The sequence below is a fragment of the Schistocerca nitens genome, chromosome 3 (genome assembly GCF_023898315.1).
Source record: "Schistocerca nitens isolate TAMUIC-IGC-003100 chromosome 3, iqSchNite1.1, whole genome shotgun sequence".
Lineage (NCBI taxonomy): Eukaryota > Metazoa > Arthropoda > Insecta > Orthoptera > Acrididae > Schistocerca > Schistocerca nitens.
This window is the reverse complement of record NC_064616.1, coordinates 411,500,282-411,523,556: the sequence shown is the minus strand read 5'-3', so window position 1 is coordinate 411,523,556 and position 23,275 is coordinate 411,500,282. Positions and strand designations below refer to the sequence as shown.

At 40.0% G+C, this 23,275-nt stretch overlaps 1 protein-coding gene across 1 annotated transcript in view; it reads left to right on the top strand.

Moving 5' to 3' along the window:
- Positions 1 to 394: 394 nt before the first annotated feature.
- The window catches only part of LOC126248356 (membrane-associated guanylate kinase, WW and PDZ domain-containing protein 1), a 408,513-nt gene continuing 385,632 nt past the window's right edge, over positions 395 to 23,275 (top strand). Inside the window, exon 1 of the mRNA XM_049949272.1 lies at positions 395 to 1,113. Coding sequence (XP_049805229.1) covers positions 756 to 1,113 — 358 coding nt within the window. The 5' untranslated portion in view covers positions 395 to 755. The remainder of the gene's footprint in view (positions 1,114 to 23,275) is intronic.

The window sequence follows — 23,275 nt, the reverse complement described above, 5'->3', positions numbered from 1 at the left end:
AGAGGAATTCGTAGCGGCCACATCAAACCAGTTAGAGGTCTGATGACTCAAAAGAAAAACGAGAAAACACACACAAGGAAGTTATTAGGTGCGGTTATATTGTGAGCAGTTTTTGTAAATCGGTAACGTCACATAAATTGTCCTCCTCGGGGCTATATCGCTCTTTATCAACGTAATGTGTAAATGCGTTTGAAGAATACAAATTTGAAAATAATATCTATGACGATTGTATCGAAGTTAAAAGTTCATGAAACCACTGATCACTAAATTCGTAATGGTTTTCGTCAACTTTGGTAAAACAAAATTTTTCATAAATGTTTACAATATTATCAATAAAGTAGACATTCATGAGGTGAACGCTTACGTTATGTCGACCTTTAGTGCATCTGGTATCTGCGCATGCGTGTTTGAAACAGTAACTAGGTCACAATTCAAAAGGAAATGTTTGACAGATGTATATCGTTGGAGTTGGTAGCAGGTGTGATATGTGTCAAATACATGTTTGTTTACAGTAACGGATAATGTGCACGTGTGCATATGTGAACGAATACAAATAATAATGAAGGAATTTGGTGTTAATATGGAAGCAACTTGAGTGAATAACAGCCAGAAGAGGAAAACAATCAACATGGCTTCTTGTCTTGTAAAGTTGTGACTAATGCATGAGAACGTATCGATGTTATTGCAATGTAGGCAGTGACCTGTGTTATAAAGTTTACTGGACAAATTGACCTGATGTTGCAAAGTATGTCATAATGCTGAAATCTGGCCAGAAGAGGCCTACAACTCCGAACAAGACGAGATCAGCTATTGGTTCTCCCGAATCTGCAGATCACTGGAGACAAGGTGTTCGTGAAACTGTTCTTACTGCCAGGCCCGATGGTAGTTTAAATTTTTCCATACATGGCGGTTCAGATAATGGTGAATTTGCTTATGTGAGTGATATTGTGCAAAATAAAGTGAATTATGTTAGTGGAAATTTGAATGAAGGCGATGTTGTGTTAGAGATCCAGGGACAGAAAGTTGCCGGTTACACTCAAAGGGATGTTGTGGCGTGGCTGAATCACTGCTGTAGAAACGGAAATCCTGTGACACTGAAGACAATAGATGCTGGTAAGTGTGACAAATTGCAGCCTTTCCCTCGTATAGGTGTTCCCTTGGTGGAAGTCTATAGGTTAAGTTACGTGGTATCATGCATGGAAAGTGCATATAAGGCAGGAACCATCTAAAAAATAAACATACATGTCTCGTAGCTTCAGTAGTAACACCTTAAACGTAGATTTTAAAATGTGAGGTTGCTACAAAGCTTCTTTCTCAGCAGGCTTTTGTGCATCATTTTCACTTGTACATTACTTCATTAATGTCGCGAAGCTACATTGCTACGTTGTATTGGTTATATCATTAACCTACGTTGGATGTACCTTTCACGTCTTGTTGCAATAGGAAATTCAGCTGTAAGTACACTGTACGTTGTTTACAGAATGTATCGAGTGATTGATCCTAGCAGTGTACAAGGGATGATACAAACGTTTCATAAAAGCAGAGTATTGTATATTTTGAAGTTTGGTACTTGTGGTTCTCGGGATATATAAAATGAAGTACTGATAGGTATATTCGTAGTTTCAGTTGTTAAGACACACAAGTGTGTTTAGAGAAAAGATAGATGTTTCCATGGTATTACTAATGTTATTCTTACACTCGTGAAATTAATGAACGAACAAGGTTCAGAGCACAGAGGGACAGTAGAAGTTGGTCTCCTTAGTCTTAAAACGTTGGTATTACTGTTATTGTGCTTAGTGTAATACCAAGATAATTAGTCTGTGATTATTTGTTTTCATCCAAAACACCACAATTAATTTGAGATAGCCTACATGATTCAGTTTGATTTCATTCAGGCAAAGTTCTATGTTTATTATTTGTCTTCTGTTGCCTTCAGAAGGAAATGATTGTATGTTGTGTAGTGGTGCAGATTTCAGTAATTGTTTTTGTTTTATATTACATGTTGTTGCTTTTCTCCACATTAAAATGTTTTGGGCATGTAATGTTATTTGAGATAAACAACTGTGGCAATCCTGCTTTGTGGTGGAGCACCCAGTGTGAACAACTCAAAAATGTTGTCACATTTCTTTGATTGCAAAAATGTTAATGCTGTGTGATACTTCAGTGTTTTAAATTAGAAGGTAGAGTTAATCTTTTTGTGCAGAAGTAGTTGTGTTGCCCTTTACTTTTCATACTGGTAAACATATAAATCCTTCCTGTTATACTTTCCCATGCAATAAAAACAAATTCTTATTATGCGTTCACTCACTTTACAGACATAAATTGCTACCAGTTTGACTAAGTGGTACCTGCAGGCCTGTGAAGGACCAAAGCAGTTACACTGAAAATTGTTCAAAACTACAACTGTAGGTATGGTTGTGGATGTTTTCAGGCTTTCAGACATTTGATCTGTGCTCTTTTGATTTTAGATAGCAGCTAGTCTTAGTAACTTATTAAGAACATTTATAATGAAGTAGGCCGTGTCAGCTTAATACATAGAAAACATGAGCCATACAGACAGACACATGGAATATACACATGTATTAAGGGAGTGGAGACAGGTGTTCAGCAATGGCTTTGTTAGAGAAACCATTCAGGCATTTGCCTACAGTGGTTTAGGAAAAACCAAGGAAAACTTAAATCAGTATGGCACAAATTTGAGGCCTCTGTATTGACAAATGCACTACCTTGTTTGCGTGTACCTACTGGACAGTTCTCTTATGTTTGCACATACTTGGAACAAGTGAACTTGGCAACGTAAGAAACAGTTATATGCTGTTAATTTTGTCTCTTGATCTTCTCGTTATACACACCATAGACACTTGTAGATGACTATAATACATAGTCTCTCATGCATCTTTATATCTTCCTTTGTGCCTGTCTAATCCTGTATCTGCTCTCATGATTGACATGTTGAACTCAGAAAAATTGTGAGAAAAGGACACACTATCGACCTTGGGAGTAAAATTTTCCTGCAGAAAGCATTACTAAAGAAGTATTCTTTAACTGCCTTTAAATAAATTTATTCTAATTGTCTCTTTTTTTTGTCCTTGGGCAGATTATTGCACTATTTTAATCCCTGACAGAAAATCCTCATTTAATTCTTTTATTTGTTATTCCTTGGTAGATGTGAGTTCAAACTGGCTTTTGTTCCATGAGCGTGTCTGGAGCTATTTGTGTCATCCTTACTAATATTTTTCCTGGTGTCTGCAGTGGATTGGTAGATGAACTCATTTGGCACATTAAGAAAACACAACTTTTTGAATATATCTTTGCAACTAGACCAACTACTACTTTTAGTCAGTATTGCGTGTTAATGTTCTGGGTTTGATGATTGAGCCACTTTTACACCATATTTTCCAAGTATGACTGGAACCACTCATAAGCTATTCCTCTTATACATAGACATATTAATTCATTTAGCAGTATTTTATGATCAGCACTGTGAAAAGCCGTGGACATACCTAAAAAAATATATGCATGTAACATAGTCATCTCTGTTGGGAGCTTGAAGCACCACTGTCATAAACTCTGTTCTTTCTTGCTTTCATATCCAGTCGCTTGTGCAATTTGCAGTGAATCCAAAGGAATATTATGGCTTAGTCCTTTCATATTGCTACTGGTGTTTCAAGTAAAATAGTGTAATATGCAAGTAATTTCCAATGTACTTGATTCTATTCAAAAATCTCTTTCAGAAGCAGATTTTTCTTCAATAATGTTCAGTATGTTTTTGGCTGTGTATTTCTGCCATTGGGTTACTGTCATTTCCCAGTAGTCCTATGAATGTTTCAGTTTGATGTCTTCCAACAATGTTTGTCATTTATTATAGCATCTACATCTGTGTGATAGAAAATATTTCATTGGGTTATAAACACTAAACAAGTCATGTAAAAACACCTGTAAGTTGCTTACATTCGTGTTGTTTTATTATGTGCAAGTTGTTAAGAGGTAACATCCTGCCAACTTTGAAGTGAAATAAGGTTAGTCTTATCTTTCGACACTTAATATGAATGTCACTTTTATCGTGCTTTTTGTATGCCACATTATACCATTGTGCTTACACATGAAAATGTAGGTCAGTCCGATGAGACAAGGAAGCACTTCTAATTGCGCCATGTCAAGTAAACTGTTTTGTTTTTTACAAACCAGTCTATGAATTGACATTTTCAGATTGATAATTGGTATCACAAATGTCTTCTTTTGTGTATGATTTTTTTACTTCTGTTTTTGTGTTCATTCCTCTATTTATATTTCAAGTGATAGCTGTTGTGATGCTTTTTGTATTTGTTACGTTTTTCTTCTGTTATTTAATCCAGATGTGTTAAGTTTTGCTTAAATTTACTCTTTGTTTTCACAAATTTGATGCTCAAACGTGATAATATGAATGTGTACTTTTTTTAGTTTATCACATCTTTGTAATATAAAATTCACGTATAGGGAATCAATGGTGGAACACAGTAGGCCTAACACATAACAGGAAACAACTTTCACAGCTTTCAAGCATTAGTTCTTTTATCCAGCAATAGGACACACACACACACACACACACACACACACACAAATTAACGCAGACACCCAACGAACCACGCAGATACCCAAGGCGCACTGCCGTGGTTTTGTTTTCCTGTAGCATCACCTATCATACACTGCTGTGCAAAGACATTTTTCACTCATTCTGACTTCTTTTATCCAGTTGCTTCCTTTTAAGCATACAACTGATACACAGGTAATGTAAATTGGAATAGCTTCTTGCACCAGTTACAAAGACAACCATAGATGACATATAATTATCTGCTTCTTTCATCCTTCACATTGTAAACACATGATGACATGGCCTACAGCTGAGGAGTGAAATCACATGCCAGATTTGAGTGAATAGGTCTACACTCTGCTTCAAATCCTATCTTGGTCTGTCTCTCCAAAACTAGATGTCTTTCAAGATCTCTTGTTCCTCCTCCTGCAGCTGGAAATAGCCTATCTTGTCTGAAGTAGCAATCCCTGTTGCAGATAACATGTTTTTTTTTTTGTTAGCATATGTCATCTCAAATTGGTATGCCTTGATAGGTTCTTCTATCGATAGTTTGTTTTATTGTTGTTCTCTCCAAAATTAGTGTACATGGAAGCTTATCTGTACTTCATAATGCAACTTATAAGGAATTTAGGTATCATTTGTGTTCCTTGAATTACGATTAATGAACAAATGTTGTGAAAGTAATGTAATAGTCCATCCACTTGAATTGTTCATAGTTGTTCTACAATATACATAGACCATACCTAGTATGCAGTCATATTTCGTGTTTACTAAGTTATTGGTAATATATGTTAGGTATAGGCTTAGTGTATATCAACTCAGGCAGGCTAAGAATGAATCTTACCTTCGTTGTTTCAGATGTTGTTGAATTTAACATATGTTATAATTCAGGTCCCAGTAAGAAACCCAATTTCTTCATTTTCTACAAAAAATTTCCTGACTTGTGGTATGAGCGGTAAAAGATGACATCTTGGTTGCAATTTCACACATGCAGATTTTGGGAAAAGTTTTGAAAATATTTATCTTTGCAGAACAGTTCCAGATACTATTTATTATTATTTAAAAGATAATAACTTCATAATTACAATGGCAGCCTTAGTTTGGAAATATGTTTCTAAGTTCTCTTGCTGTAGTCTACTGAACTTTTGAAAATTATATTATTATTTATATTTATTATACGCCCTTTTTCCCCCTGTTCTGTTGGTGGGATCCGCAGCTCGTGGTCTAGTGACTAGCGTTGATGCCTCTGGATCACGGGGTCTTGAGTTTGATTCCTGGCCGGGTTGGGGATTTTCTCTGCCCGGGGACTTGGTGTTTTTTGTACGGGTGCTGATGACTGTGTGCTTGAGCGCCCTCCAAGCCAATCATCATCTGTTGGTGGGTATCAATCAGTAGGACTACATTCCATGAAAAGAAGGGAAATACGGAAACGTCCGATACCGCCCGTCTGCTTTGACCCATGACGTCACAAATATGGCGGAAACGACCATAAACCACGATTCCAATATGGCGCATATAAAGTCGTTACGTACACATTATGAGGACGAAAATACATCGAAAAACAAACACACACACTTTCCACAAAGAGCCTAATGACACTAACGGGACAAGCACCGGAAATGGGGTGTTTTTGGGTGGGGGCAAACTAAATGTAATCAAATTTAGACACCCACCCCCATACAAAACCACACAAAACGACACGAAAAAAAACTGACATCACAAAACTCTCCAAATACCACTAAACACAATATCATCTGGAATCGGACACTTCCCTTCACCTATATAGCTCAACAGCAGCTCCCGATCCCATAAATTAGGATCAAACATTTCCCTTGGCCTATAGAGCTCAAAAACATCTCGTGAGACCAATATCAACATACACAGCCACACATTGGGAACGAACACTTCCCTTGACCTGCGCACTGTTAATTTTATCCGTCATATCCATTCCTGAACATAAACAACAACCAATTAATTTTACTAAAATTACCACACGATGTACATCGAACAACACTAAATTAACCTTCACACAAAATTGTCAACTCACTGAAACGAATTCAACTACAAACACAGCCGACACTAACAATACTGGATATTGAGCAAAAGCAAACTGAGCCCATTACACCACACAAACGAAAACCCTGAACATACCACTAGAGAGCACAACAAACCACAACGCGATGACATCTACTAACACGCCACACTCACAACCCAAACTCCACGTCGTCATGACGTCACACACAACACCCTTACATCACGGGTCAAAGCCGACACATGGGATCAGACGCTTCTGTCGACCCAAAAGAAGAACCTCTGCTCATTGGTTTAACAGCTTTTATTAACAACTGAAAATTCTGGTTTACATTAAACCAGTTTCCATTACCACATTAGCCTATGGCATATTGGCCTCATGAAATCAGAAGCTAGTCTTATTTGACATGGAGTTTTATTTCTCCTCAAAGATTATGAATAGACATTGCTTTCTGACACATGAAATCATTCCAAAATATATGTGTACAGGTTCCAAAGCATACAACTTCTTGTGCTCTTTGCTTAGAACTGAAAATTGCAAGTCAATATTTAAAAAAATGTGTTCAGCTGCATCTGTATCCTCCTCTGATATTGAGCGATCCCTTCCCATTGAATCGGTAGAACTGTGGCACCTACAATCTTTAAATCATTGGGACCAGAACTGAGCACAAATGGTTGTGTTGCTGCCTTGCAGCTGGAAAATGACATCCAGTTAATAGTCCATGTGGTAGCATAATGTTCATAATGGTAGTAGTTAATGCATAACTGATGTCTGCAACCTCTGCAGTTTTCCAGTTACAGTCATATACACAGGTTGTGAATCTGCTTGTTCTGCCATTTCTGAGATTTGTGGTGAACAAATGAAATTTCTTCTTTCTTTCTTTTCGTCTGGTGGAATTCTTAACTTCATCTTCAGACAACTTTGCCACTCTTGTACAGTCCGTTGCATTCTGAATTGTGGTTTTCCTTGGGGTGGAAATATTGTTATGTAGCGTGGTTCTTCAGCAGGCTGTCTACACCTTCAGGAGGTCCCTTCCTGTGACCAATAACAGTGTAAATGTACTCCACAGGCACAAACGATTAAGTCGATTCAAACAGTTGGTAACGATTCTTGAAGTGCCTAGGATGATATTTTCTGCTTGTGATTGCATGTGTTGACAAATTTTGCACATTGCCAACAATGCATTTGCTGAATCATGTCCCCTGTCATCACTTATAACTGAAATGCTTCTGATCTTGTTTTGAAAATATATTGCTCCTGTCATTACCTCCAATGATACCCTTGTACTTCTTGTGCAGAATCATATGCCCATTCTCAGCAAAATCACAGTGAAACACTAAACATAGTTATTCAACTTGTACATGTCCTTTCACTTCTGCAGTGCGTTGTAGTTGTTGGTGTTGTTGCAATTTCATCAGATGTTGGTGTGTTGTTGCTTTCACTGACCATTTCCCACATTCATCAATGAAGTTGTCAGTCACAGCAGTTTTATTAATGAGTTTGTTTTCCTCCCTTGTTGCTATATAACTACTGAAGAGCTGTTGTCTATGTTTCCCAGACCAAGTGTCAGTAAAGTGAGTCAGTCTTTTTCCAGGGCAGTCACCACATTCCTGTAACAGATAGGTCTCTCGCTTGATATAACAGATGATGTATGACTTGACACATCCAACCAAGGTGTCGTATGTCATGTGTTCAAGTACGATCTTCAAATTTACCACACATACAAACAGATGTCTCATGTGGATTTGGAACCACCCACTTACGATGTGGTACATAAAATTTTTGTTGTCGAGTGTGAATATCCTTTTTGTATATGGTGAAAGTTTCTTTAATACTGAGGGTCATGTATCTTTTCACTTTCACCACTTTTTGTCCTTTTGATGTTACAGTGATAGTGGCTTTTTTTCACTCTGGCAAGGACAGCCCCAATTATCTTCCAGATAAAATGACTGTGCAATATGAACATGTGCTTCATTCACAGTATGCTCATTAGCACCTGGTCTTCCAAACACTCCTTTTACAAACCTTGCATATTTTGTGTTGTCCACAATGTATTTTAATGTGGATGGAATATGGTGCAAATTCTTTTGCTTTGAAAAGCAGTCTGGGATAATTAATAGGACTTGCACCTATTCAGTCTGGGATGCATCCAATTCAACAGTTGAATAGATGTTTTACAGGAACTGACAAGTTGGGCAAGATTCCTTTGGTTCATTTTCTTCTGAAGATGGAATTTCTTACTTGAAGAGTATGGTCAGTGCTGCTTTGGTGTACTCACCACAGCTTCAGTAACTTCTCTGAGCTTTCTTGACGCATACAGGTTACGGCTCGACTTCACTGATCATGGTTTCTTAGTGTGACTAACACCTACATATTTAGCTGTCTGATTCAGGAAATGTAATTCTACTCTCATTGTTGACATTCTGTCAAAGCATTTAGAACATGGAAAGTCATCACTGGAAACATCTTGACTTTGAAATAGTCTTTTGAAATAAGCACTCTTATTCTGAACACGAAGAAAATCTGTTTCTTTGCTAGTCCTATCCGTCACCCTTTTATTGATATACAGGGTGTTACAAAAAGGTACGGCCAAACTTTCAGGAAACATTCCTCACACACAAAGAAAGAAAATATGTTATGTGGACATGTGTCCGGAAACGCTTACTTTCCATGTTAAAGTTCATTTTATTACTTCTCTTCAAATCACATTAATCATGGAATGGAAACACACAGCAACAGAACGTACCAGGGTGACTTCAAACACTTTGTTACAGGAAATGTTCAAAATGTCGTCCGTTAGCGAGGATACATGCATCCACCCTCCATCGCATGGAATCGCTGATGCAGCCCTGGAGAATGGTGTATTGTATCACAGCCGTTCACAATACGAGCACAAAGAGTCTCTACATTTGGTACCGGGGTTGTGTAGACAAGAGCTTTCAAATGCCCCCATAAATGAAAGTCAAGAGGGTTGAGATCAGGAGAGCGTGGAGGCCATGGAATTGGTCCGCCTCTACCAATTCATCGGTCACCAGATCTGTTGTTGAGAAGCGTACGAACACTTCGACTGAAATGTGCAGGAGCTCCATCGTGCATAAACCACATGTTGTGTCGTACTTGTAAAGGCACATGTTCTAGCAGCACAGGTAGAGTATCCCATATGAAATCATGATAACGTGCTCCATTGAGCGTAGGTGGATGACGAAACTAAAATGAGCTCTAACACGGAAATTAAGTGTTTCCGGACACATGTCCGCATAACATCTTTTCTTTATTTGTGTGTGAGGAATGTTTCCTGAAAGTTTGGCCGTACCTTTTTGTAACACCCTGTATATTGATATATAAATAGCCAGCACACTTCACTGTCGCAAAAGCATACAGTTACTGTTGGTCCACAGCTCTCTTCATTTGCTTGTTGATGACTGAACTGTCAAATTAAATGTCTTTCCTTTTATATGCTAGGCCAAACACAGAATTATCTAGATTGTCTCACATTTTCTTGAAAGCACTGGAATAAAGAAATTGGCAATGAACAGCTGCAAGAAAGAAATTAGCAATAAACACTGAAACAAGGAAATTATCAATAAACACATGCAGTAAAGAAATTAGTCATGAAAATATAAACAAGCATTATTTATGAAACTTGTTAAACTGAAGAGTGGAAGCTCTCCTTTTATTGATCAACAGTAAAACAATAAATTTTTTAAGATTGGCATTTTTGAAAAAAAAAGAAAAAATTCAGAAAGCTACAGCAACAGACATATTTCCAAAATGAGCATATTATTTTAATCATAAAGTTATTGTATTTCAAATGAAAAGCAACAAATTATTTGGAACCATTCCAGGGATACAGCATTTTATAAATTTTCCCTAAAATCATGAGTGAAACAGTAATCGCCCTCCCCAGCCTGAACTGAAATGAATTATGCCATTAATCATGGAAGACAGACTGGCTAAGTACTGAAACAGGAGCTCATGTCTCATGTATTTGATCATACTTTGTCAAGAAGTAGTATGAGTATTATACATGCAAACAAAGTAGACGCTCTGTGCAGTGGCTGGTGGGAGCGACCGTAAAGGCATTTCCCATTTACAGTTGCTCTCATCAGCCACTGCACCGAATGTCAACTTAGTCTGCACGTATAGACAAGACTTCATCCCACTGTAACCAAAAGACTTGTCGGCAGTGTGGAAAAGTGGACCTGTTGTATCGAACTTTTCAGTTCTATGCCAGTTTAACAGCTCATGTACACTGTTATTAGTTGTCAAAGTTGGCTTCATGAAATACCAATTGTTCTGGCTAACCCCAGGATTTTCCATTATAATATTCATGTAATTCAATTTTTCTTTGGTATGGATTTCTGTTTGTATGCAAGCCCTACTTGTGTAATTGGTATATCTTCCAACATTCCACAGCTATTTATGTTTGCAGAAAGTATCATCCAAATATAAGAGTCACATAATATCTTCTCCAATGCTCTTCATTCTTTTGTCTAAATATATTATTTATTCTCATGTTGTCTACACCATTTTGACAAAGAAGATATATTTCCACCCCTTAGTGATGCTGAAGGAGTTAGATTAGACTGCAGTAGCAAGAAAAGAATTTCTTAAAAAGAGAAATTCTTTTCTAAACTACTTATTGTCCACGTTTCCACTTCTGTGCAAGTCTACGCTTAGGCAAATACATTCAGCCATGTGAAGGTGTTTGGATGGAGTGGAGCCCTTGTCTGGGAGTAAAACATGGCCAATAAGCAGTTCAGACAAGAAGAGAATAGACTGAATAATTAATGAGGAGGTACTGTACTGAATTGGAAAATAAAATAAAATAAAGGCTGCTACAACTTGCTAAAAGAAGGGCACAGGTGATGAGAAACGTCCCAAGGTATCAAGGTATTATTAACGTGGTAATGAAAGGAAGTAGCTACTGCTGAAAAATTGTAGATGAATACCAAGGATTGAATACAGTAAGCAGTTTCAAATGGATGTAGGCTGCAGTAGACTTCGAATTGAAGATGATGACAAAAACAATTACCTTGAAAATTTGTTTATAGTTAAACCTCATAACAGAAGCCTTGCCTTTCTGTTGGTAGTTTTCCTCCAATTCAGTCATTGTGTACATCTCACAGGTAGATTCATAGCTTCACCATATGACTAATTGTTCCTCAATCTTTTAAATTCCACAAATGCCTTCACTCCATAGTGTGGGATTAGACTCAAAGGGACAATGGTACTAAAAGAAAACTTTGACATGACTACTGCCGCCACATTGTTACTGAGCTGTAATGGTTTTACTTTTTTGTGAAATATGCACTACATTGGACATTTTGTGTTTAAATGAGTATGAGATACTCTTCAGGTTATGTACACATGGCGTAATTGGGTGTTTAGTGTGTTGAAATAATTTGTTGGCTATAGTACTACTGAAGTCAGTTAACAGAGAGCTTTTAACAATTGCTACATCACATCATAAATTATTTCACCACAGATTCTGTGTGACATTGGACACACTTGCCTGACAGCATATATCATTCGTATTTAACTGATGCTCTCACTGGCTAACAACCACTCAAACAACTCACAGTTTTCTGCTTGTAAATGACAGAGCTTCCATAAAACTGCTATATAAAACTCTATTATAAATACCACTGTGAACACCACTGTCACTTTTCACTTCATGATGTATTAGCGCACAATGTAATGGCACATGAATTTTTTTGGCCATTCATTGTGCTTTATAGTGTTACAGTGTTAATATCATAAGCTAATACAATGTCTTTAATTTTGAGCAATTTTAGTTACCAGATTAAAATGGGGTATGGCTTTGTACACTTCAGTTTTACACAGCAATAATTAGGTATTTGGTAATACGTATCGCAGGTAGCAGGTACGCCCTGTATTCTAGTGATGGATAATAGTCTTCTGATTTGGCTTTGAGTAGACTTTGTCCTAGTTCCTCTTCTCTGCACAGCCATAATTTATTATCGGATACATTCTGAGATATTTTAGTGAAACCTTTCCTTAATACTTGCAGGTCTTTGTACTATTTTGTCGTGGTTTGCACTTATTTTGCCTGTATCTGCTGTTCCAGTAATAATAAACACATTTGGGTCGACAGAAGCGTCCGATCCCACGCGTCGGCTTTGACCCGTGACGTAAGGGTGTTGTCGTGTGTGACGTCATGACGGCGCGGAGTTTGGTTTGAGTGTGGCTGTCTCCAGTTCTGTTTTATCTTATTTTATTTATCTTTCTGATCTGTTCGTTCTATCCCGTGAGATTTTTTTTAAAAAAAAGACAAAAAACACTAATCAGCTACTGAAGCATCTCTATCTTCTATGGGTTGCAGGGGTTACGACCCCTGGGGAGGTGGGTGGGTATTCATGCATGGCTGTCTTCACTTACACGTTGTAGCTACGCAAGGCGTCTAAATTTGTTTATATTTAGTTTGCCCCCGACCCAAAACACCCCATTTCCCGCGCTTGTCCCGTTAGTGTCATTAGGCTTCTTGTGGAAAGTGTGTGTGTTTGTTTTTGTTTCCGCCATATTTGTGACGTCATGGGTCAAAGCAGACGGGCGGGATCGGACGCTTCCGTATTTCCACACATTTTAACAATCTGGTGTATTTCAATACAAATAAAGAAAAAAAATGCATTAAGTTGTTACTGCCCGTGCGAATAGATTAAATTTTCGTCTTTCAGAATTTAAAAAACATTTTGTATTATAATTAATGATTTTTCTCTCGATGTGTTTTGAAACTGTAATGGGGAGCTTTAATTGTTGTAGTACGTGTACGATCTTCTAGTTATACGTTTACTATCCGGTACAGTTTTCACGGGAAGGCACGAAATGACGCGGCGTTAGTGTCTCAGCCAGGCCTCATCGTCGTTACTGGTGGTGTTATTAATTTAAGCTCTACCGTTCTTCTGGTATCAGTAGAGGCTTAGTGTTGCTTCACGTCTTCTACGACCTTTGCGTGTGGCACGCTAGCAGCTTCTGGATAAATTCATTCATAGTAAATGCTTCGCAGACCCGTTTCCCAATCATCAGATCCTAACATCGTGTGAAGTATCATAAATCGTTCGTCAGAAGCACACGGTTTTTGTTGTTCTGCACAAATGCATTGAAGTGTGGTTCTGTACGAAACGGGACCGGTACTTTCGCGCTACAGCAAAATCAACAGAATTTGGTCGTAATTAGGCTAATCATGTGCTGATCATCATCGTCTTCAGTATGTATGTCATTCATTGATTAGGACCTTCTACCTCCTTCAGCATTGCGAAAACCTCTTGTGACGTGCCTGTGAAACGATGGAAGCGTTATGGTCAAAATGTTTCCGGGGAATACGGATCCAGTCATAGTACGTCTTAGAAATTTAAGGACTTTATTGTGTGCAGTAATTACGCATCTTTTTGCTGTTCCCTCGTCTTAAGTGGGAGCGTATTGAGGCTACTCATTAGCCACAAGTAAGCGGAAAGCAAGTAAACCGGTTTCTGCTCATATCGACGTATGAAACGAAGATGGGTTCGTATAACAAAAAAAGAGAAGAGTGAGAAAGGAGGAGGGGAAGTAGTGGGTGTGTAGGTCGTCGATAAAAGTTAATATGATAGATAGAACACTGAACATGTGCTGTTCAGGCTCTCTTAGGGTTTGATGAAATTCCCGCTGGTGACTTTGGGAATAGTTACTGTATTCACGTAGACAATCCATCCGAAATCGAAGTTGTTTTGGCGTGTTCAAAAGTCGAAAAGAAACTTGTACTATCATTTATGTGTAATAATGTTTAGTTAAATCGCTTTTATTTCAGTGATCACACACTAGTACGGATGCAACTGTATGTTGCATCGAAGTTTGAATTTGGCTGGAGAACAACAAATTATTGGCTAGTGCTCCTCAGTAGAGCCCAACATCGCTGTTGCAACTTTTTTTTCTGAAATACTTTGGAAGTCTGATATCTGTGAAGCCATTTGAAGATTTCGTCCGTTGAAACCTACACAAGCAAGGGCGGGGCGTGAGTCGTGCTTGGGTAGCTCAGATGGTAGAGCACTTGCCCGCAAAAGGCAAAGGTCCCGAGTTCGAGTCTCGGTCCGGCACACAGTTTTAATCAGCCAGGAAGTTTCATATCAGCGCACACTCCGCTGCAAAGTGAAAATCTCATTCTGGCTACACAAGCAAGTTTAATTGTGCACAGCTAATATCATGCACTCGGCTTTCTTGAAATCGCTGCTATAGTCGAGGGCCAGAATCTGCTAGCCGACGAATTTTTTAATCGTAGCCAGTAATTAAACATTTTTTTCTCAAGTAACTTATAAGCATATTCCCACCGAATACATAAATCATCCCATTGGGAAGGAGCAGAGCTAAAACCCCGCCTAGTCATAAAGTTTTGGATTTTGCGTTTGTTTCAATAGTATCGAGTGACTTCCGAGGTGAATCGCTATATAATCCACAGCCAGGTAGTTCCTCATCGGCCTCCATATAATTTAGTTCCGACCGCCGTCCTTTCTTTTGGTGATTTTAGCAAGAAACACAACGCTGAAGACTCACGCAAACAAATGAACAGAAGCTTCCACATAACAAAATTACCTATTGTATTTCAAATATGTCTGTATACTGTCTTTAGTCACATTTGTGTATTAAAATGCTCGTCGGAGCTACAATTCCATTTACAGGGGCAGTGCTTTTAGTTAAATTTGGTCCAGTTCATAACCTTCCCTTAGCGACAAAAAGTATAAAGTTCAAATCAGTGAAAATAATTTCGCTCGGTTTCCGAAACAATGAAACTGGGAACAAATCTCTGAAACTTGAATTTTTTGTTAATTCCTGTTGTGCCTAACATGTTCTGCAAGGTGGTTATTTAGGGACATGCGGAAGACAAATTACGAATAACCCATTGCCAGATTCGACCACATTATCATTATCAAGTATTTGTCTATTAACTCTAAACTGACAAACATCACTCAAACACTTAACTTGGAATGTAAAGAAAAATCCTCGGGTAATACAGTGATAAAATGGAAACCGTGTTACTGTTTGCAGACGATACGTGAAGCCAAAATAATAATAATGATATTATTATTATTATTAGTATTATTACTATTATTATGTTGGAAAGAATATCGAGGCGTGTTCCATCCATCGTTTCGGACCTGTTTATACTCGGTAATGCAATCATGATCAATGGTATGACAAGTATGAACTGTAGCACTGTATCTTGTGATAATATACATTAAAAAAAAAAAAAACACACCCCACGATGGGATTACCCAAATGGGACGAAAATCAATAGATGTGATATGAAAGATTACAATTTCAGAAACATTGAATTGTTTATTAGAGAGAAAAAACTTCACAAATTGAGCAAGTTAATAACTCATTCGCTCCCCTCTGATTCTTATGCAATCAGTTATTAGGTTTGGCATCGATTGATAGAATTTTTGGAGGCCATCCTTGAGGGATGTCGTGCCAAATTTTGCCCAATTGGCGCATTAGATCGTGAAAATCCCGAGAGGCTTGGAGGGCCCTGCCCATAATGCCCCAAACGTTCTTAATTGGGGAGAGATCCGGTAAGCTTGTTGCCCAAGGTAGGATTTGGGAAGCACAAAGACAAGCGATAGAAACTAACCGTGTGTGGGCGAGCATTGTCTTGTTGAAATCTAAGCCCAGAATGGGTTGCCATGAAGGGCAGCAAAACGGGGTGTCGACGTAATGCTGTGCTCCAAAGGTGCTGCGGATGACAACCAAAGGGCTCCTGCTATGAAAAGAGGGCGTCCCCAGAAACATCATGTGCCTGGAGTCACATTGGCTGGAGAAGACTTGTCTTCAGTGATGAGTTCCGCTTCGAATTGAGCTCCGATGGCCAGGAAAGACATGTCTGTAAAAACATCGGACAACGGTGGGACACCAGTTGAACTGTCGCCAGCCACATGGCCCGACAACCAGGAGTTTGAATGCTCTGGATTGCCATATCTTTCATGCCAGGACCCCTTTGGTTGTATCCGCGGCACCCTTAGAGCGTAGCGGTACATCGGCGATATTCTACGCCCCGTTTTGTTGCCCTTCATGGCAAGCCATCCGGGGCTTACATTTTAGCAAAATAATGCCCGCCCACATACGGCGAGAGTTTCTACTGCTTGCCTTCATAGTCGCTAAACCCTGCCTTGGCCAGCAAGTTCGCCGGATCTCTCGCTAATTGAGAACGTTTGAAGCACTACGGGCAGAGCCCTCCAACTAGCTCGGGATTTTGACGATCTGTCGCGCCAAATGGCGTGATATCCTTCAGGAGGACATCGAAAAACTCTATCAATCAATGATAAGCCGAGTAACTGATTGCATAAGGGCCAGAGGAGGCCGAAGACGTTATTCACTCCCTCAATTTGTGGTATTCCGTCGTGGTGCCTGAGATATTATTTTTTACTTTTATTTATTTATTTGTATAAATCGCGTATCATGACACGAAGTAGAAAGGATATAAAATTCAGACTGGCTGTAGCAAGTAAAGCATTTCTGGAAAAGAGGAAGTTATTGACACCGAACATAAATTTAAGTGTTATGAGAGTATTTGTCTGGAGTGTAGCCTTGTACGGAAGTGGAACATGGACGATAAGCAAGTCAGACAATAAAAGAATAGAAGGGTTTAAAACGTGGTGCTATAGAATAATGTTGAAGATTTGGTGGTTAGGTCGCGTAATTAATGAGGAGGTACCAAACTGAAATGGGGAGAAAAGGAATTTATAGCATTACTTGACTGAAAGAAGAGATCCGTTGATGGGACACATGCTGAGACATCAGGGAATCGTCAGTTTTATGCTGGAGGGGAATGTGGAGGATAAAAAAATTGTTGAGACACGGCAAGGGATGAAAACAGCAAGCAGTTCAAACGAATGTATGTTACAGTACCTACACAGAGATGAAGAGACTTGGGCAGGAGACACCAGCGTGGAGAGCTGTATCAAACGAAAACAACAATAACCACCAAGGCACATTTACAGCTACTATTGGATGTATTGTGTAGCTGATCTGATACGACGTTTCAAGGTTCCTGAAACTGCCTAGCTAGGTGAGTCAGTAGCGCGATGTTGTGACAGATGGGGAGCAGTCATGCGCTGTTCCATAATTTTGTCAGATTCTAAAGCAGAAGAATGCTGTTTGCGCACTATGCTGTTCATTCATATCATGTTCTCAATATGTCAAAAGAATTCTCCCTTTCGTCGATGTAGAAGTCCTCAGAATTAGGATCTGGCTCCGACACACAGGAAAAGTTGGCATTTTGAAACAAGCATACCGGTCTTTTGAAATGATTTAGGAAAGCCACGGAACATCTAAATCAGTGTGAGCGGAAGGGGAGTTGCGCCTTGTTTATCGTAAAGACGAGACCACTGGTTTAATGTGTGCTGTGGTGTCCCTTAAATACTGCACTGAGTGTCATGATGGTGCATTCAGTAGGTCAGCTGTCGATCTCTTCTGGGACCTCGACTCACTTAATTTTGTAATCAGTGAATGGACGTGAACAACACCCACAATAAAGTCAACACATTGCGCTCCTTCGACGTGGTATTACGACAATAACACACGCAAACTGGGAGAGCGGTGGTGCCGATGACAGCCACCGCAGCTAAAGACTCTGGGATGGTAAAGGGTGTTACCTAAATATTATGCCTGTAGTTGTTAATAAGAATCTGGGACATATCACTTTCTTTGTGTGCTATTGGTGGGTCTAGTTACTCATACATCCAGAGAACAAGCTAACTACTTTCTCTGTTTACCGAATCCTGTGGGGCAACAGAAGATATCCGAAAATATCCCCTAAAGCCTAACAGCATCTGCATCTAGGCAGTCGTAGTTATGGAAGCACAGAAGCCATTCGCCGGGATAGTATGTCGCAATGTTTTCCACAAGAGAAATGACGGATAAGTCGAGCATGTAATCGGTGGCTCGTGCGTCTAGTATGTAATGTTACCTGTTGTCTGTGGGAACTATGACCTACCGGAGCCCTCACGGTATCATGTGGCCATTAAGGCACAATTGTCTCTGACCTTATTGACTTGTGCCGATACCTAACCTACGTATATAGCTTATCGTGTTTCAGCAGTTTAATCAAGTTGCTAAGGACACATATGCAAAGTGAAGTTAAATGAGAAGCTGCTCGTAAATTTCCGCATGGAGCATTTTCTTTGTGTTCTTTTTAATTTGCTTAGAGTATTGTGTGAATGAAATACGAAACCACATTACCGGGACTACTGTACGTATCTATACTACAGTCAGTGAATTGCACGGAATCATCAAAGAAAATGTTCTCCACGAGTCTCAGGCACACTCTGGGAATGATCGCTTTTACTATTGTTATTTAGTCTTGAATACTTGGTCTATGACAGTTTTCCTGTACGTGTATTACAGGGGTCTTTCTGCACTCCAGAGCAACTGAATTAAATTTGGATGCTGTTGTAGCAATACTGAGCGAAAATGGGACGACTGAAAAGTGGAAGGCATGTGTAGAATGGCAAGGAAACGAACTTAAAGACAGTATTATGGAAAAGAAAGAGGAAGTAGGTGAAAATGAGCTAGGAGGTGTGATACTGCGAGAAGAATTTAACTGAGTGGTGAAGGACGTAAGTATAAAAACAAAGTCGGTAGAGTAAACGCTATTTCCTCAGAATCAGAGACTCTTGGGAGAACCAGCCATCACAAAACTGTTCCACCTGGTGTACAAAATAGACGAGACAGTCGAAGTACTGTCAGGCTTAAAGAAAAATGTAATAATTCCAATACCAAAGGAGGCAGGTGCGAATACAACCGAACCAAATTATTTTAATTAGTCATGGTTGAAAAATACTCACACCAATTATTTACGAACGAATGGAATGACCGATAGAAGTCGATGTTAGGGAAGATCAGAAACACGTGAGGCAATACTGACAGCACGACGTATCTTAGAAGACAGACTGGAGAAAGACGTACCTACGTTTACGACGTTTGTATATTTATAGAAAGATTTAAACAGTGTTGATTAGAATATACTATTTGACATTCTGAAGGTAGCAGACGTAAAATACAAGTTGCGAAAGATCATTTATGACTTACCCAGGAGCCAAACTGCAGTTCAAAGGGTTCGAAGGACATTTAAGGCGAGCAGTAGTACAAAAGGAAGTCAGAGAGGGTTGTAGCCTTTCCTCGATGTTGTTCAATAATTATTTGAGTACATAGAGTAACTAATGAGGTGGTACTGAATGAAACTGGGGAGAAAAGACGAGTCGTTAGTTTGCTAATGCAGTTTCCGTGTGCTTGCTGGGGGGGGGGGGGGGGGGTTAAAAGTTGTAGGAGGAGGCCAAGGCTGGACTCCCATAAACAAGTTCAGAAGTATGTATGATGCAATGACTGTGCAGAAATGAAGGATCTTACAAAGGATAGATATAGATTAGCGTGGAGAGCTGCATTAAACTAGTGTCTAGACTGAAACCATCATCAATTGGAGAGATCGTGTCAGTTGCTCGCAGGGAGACAAGATGAGCGATATCAGCACATTTGATTGCGTCTGCTCGACACACGAGACACTCCATCTCTGGGTTCATGCAGTATCGTGAGTACTTCGTTTGTTTGGAAACTGCTGCCGCCATGCCGGCCAGAGTGGCCGAGCGGTTCTAGGCGCTGCAGTCTGGAAACGCGCGACCGCTATGGTCGCAGTTTCGAATCCTGCCTCGGGCATGGATGTGTGTGATGTCCTTAGGTTAGTTAGGTTTAACTAGTTCTAAGTTATAGGGGACTGCTGACCTCAGAAGTTAAGTCCCATAGTGCTCAGAGCCATTTGAACCATTTTGCTGCCGCCAGGATCGACAGACATGGATACCAACGCATTGAAGATAGAGATAGGCTGTTGCCTATCATCAATTATAAGAGCATATGGGCCAGTGCCGCAAACGAAGGAAGTAAGATTAGGCTGTAACGACCCGCCGATGACAACAGTATTAGAGAGGGAGCACAAGATCGATTGGTTGTAGAACGGGATAGGATATCTGCCGTGCCTTGCACGAAGAAATCATCCTGGCATTTGGTGTAAGCTATTTAGGGAAACCTCAGAAAACCCAAATCTAGATGGCCAGATGATGATTTGATCTGCCTTCCTCTCAACAGTAATAGACCTACCAGGTCAGTGTTGGTCAGCAACTGATGAGCGGCAGTTTCAGCCAGAACTGTCTTTTCACTGCGGAGCGTAGAGATAGTCACCCCGTTCGTGTACCTCTCTTTAGCGCACGTCGCAGGGCACAAACAGTAGCATGGTCGCAAGAACAATGCCATGGGGTGCTTGAAATATGGAAAAAGGTCGCGTTGATTGAGGAGTATACGCTGATAACAGGGCGAGGGTACGTCGAACATCACAGGAATAGATGCGTCCCGCCTGTAAAAACGCACTGTGGAGGCTGATGGAAGAGCTACTGTCACGTGGCAGAAATTTGCATGAAATAAAATTCTCGTGGGCGAACGATGCAGTGACCTGTTCGATCATGTACATCCGTTTGTTCGCCTATAGTTCCTTGCAGGCTATCTTAAACTTCAGCAGTGACTGTGAGGAACCCCACGAGTTGTTGCCAACGGTTGAGCATGTCTCCCCGACATTGCAGGTGACTCGAGGAATACTGGGCATTACTGGTCGCCGTCATTGTCGGGGCGAACGGCGGCGCTGCACGCTGCCATACATGGTGAATCAGAGCTCCGCCTGGTGTTCGGGGGTGTTTTCTAAGTATTTTAGTATCTGGTGGCTCGTTACGGAGTGATAGTGTAATTATAATTAAATTCCGTTTGTTACTCCAGTTACGTTTGTTTCTTTTAAAATTCCTTCGCAGCAGTGAAAATCCTGTAATATGCTGTTACCAAAACTTACAACATAAAACAGAGTAATCCAGCATTGGTCGGACGAAATACGTACGTTTTCAGTCTGTTGCGTCAGTGTTCAGTACAATACGTAAGAAATGCAAAACTGGTCGCTTACACATATTGTTTATCAGTAAAGCTATCCATATTGCTGTGTATTACTGTTAACCTACAACTAACACTGCGGGAAAAACAATCTAGAGACAGAAATGAGCTGTAGTAAATGTGCAGACTTTTGGGCGCAGATAAAAGTCGGCATTACTGTTGCGACCATCAAGTACTGTAAGTGAATGGAACACACAGCGCATACCGTCCACCTTTGAACTTTAGTGCAGAATTTTGCAATGCAATGGAGATACAAAGATAAATTGGGAGGAAGAAATTAATCGAAATGCAATTACTTTGTAACGAGCCACTTCAAACCACGGCCTTCTTGTAGCAAAATACTCAGAACATATCACACAACACTGGCTCTGAGCACTATGGGACTCAACTGCTGTGGTCATAAGTCCCTTAGAACTTAGAACTACTTAAACCTAACTAACCTAAGGACAGCACACAACACCCAGCCATCACGAGGCAGAGAAAATCCCTGACCCCGCCGGGAATCGAACCCGGGAACCCGGGTGTGGGAAGCGAGAACGCTACCGCACGACCACGAGATGCGGGCTATCACACAACACTCTCCGAAATTTGATTGGTAGAGTTCTGGTTCAGGCAGTAATGTAGTTGCCCGTGGATGTAATTGTAGGGTACGTCGTCGACGGCAACGGGCACTGTAGTTCCGCGATGCGAAGTACGGAAGGCAGTTAGGTAAGGGTTATCAGTAGTTAGCCGTCGACGGCATTCAAAATGAAGCGTGGAATTCGTGCCGTGACGCGCCGCCGCCGTCGTCAGACCACAATGAACGAGCGCCGTGTCGAACTTGCTCGTGAATGGAAATACAGTACAAACGTCAGAAAATACCACTTGCACCGAAACGTCGGATCGGCGTGTAGAACTCCAGAAAAGGGACGCAAAGCTGTAATACAACTGTGCTTGATACTTGTTACAATATGCATAATTAGTCAGACTTTAGGCTGGAAAATTGTGAACAATATTTTTCGGTAAATATTAACGATTATGTCGTTTTATATGAAATAGAGAACGGGGAAAGAAAGGGAAGGGACGGGTGGGAATTCGTGACTTCCAGTCGCACGGGGTGTTGTGGTAATCAGTAGTGAAAGATGAAAATTTGTATTAGACCGGGACTCGAACCCGGATTTACCGCTTCTCGTGAGCGGTTGCGTTAACCGCTTCGCCCATCCGGACATGGTCCTTGACCGACTCAAATTTCCAACTTATCGCACGCTACAATGCAGCGTCCTTAACCCCTACTCGCAAGTTATTGATTCCCGGAGGAGTTCGGACGATATTAGTGCATCCGCACTGAGACAAAAGTTCACCCTCTTACAGAAATGTATATCTTTGAGTAGTGTCTGTTCTGTCAGACATTATATGCAGTTATAATAACTGGATCAATGGTAGAGATTCAAATTTGGTGTTGAGTTTTTAGATATACGAGTTATTTTTAACAGCAAGTGCTCGCGATCCATCTCACCTGTTTGGTTATGAGCAATAGTATTGTGGACGGAAGAAAATCCATTGTTTGAATGTGCAGTACGCTCTCGATTTTCAGTAAATAACAAAAAGAGTTCATCGTTTGCTATGATCTTTTTACTAAATAATCTAGAAGGTTAACAGCGCGCTGAGTGTGCAGCCTTAACTATTAAGTCATTTTGCTCGTATTTGGTAGAAATAGTGCTCAAATC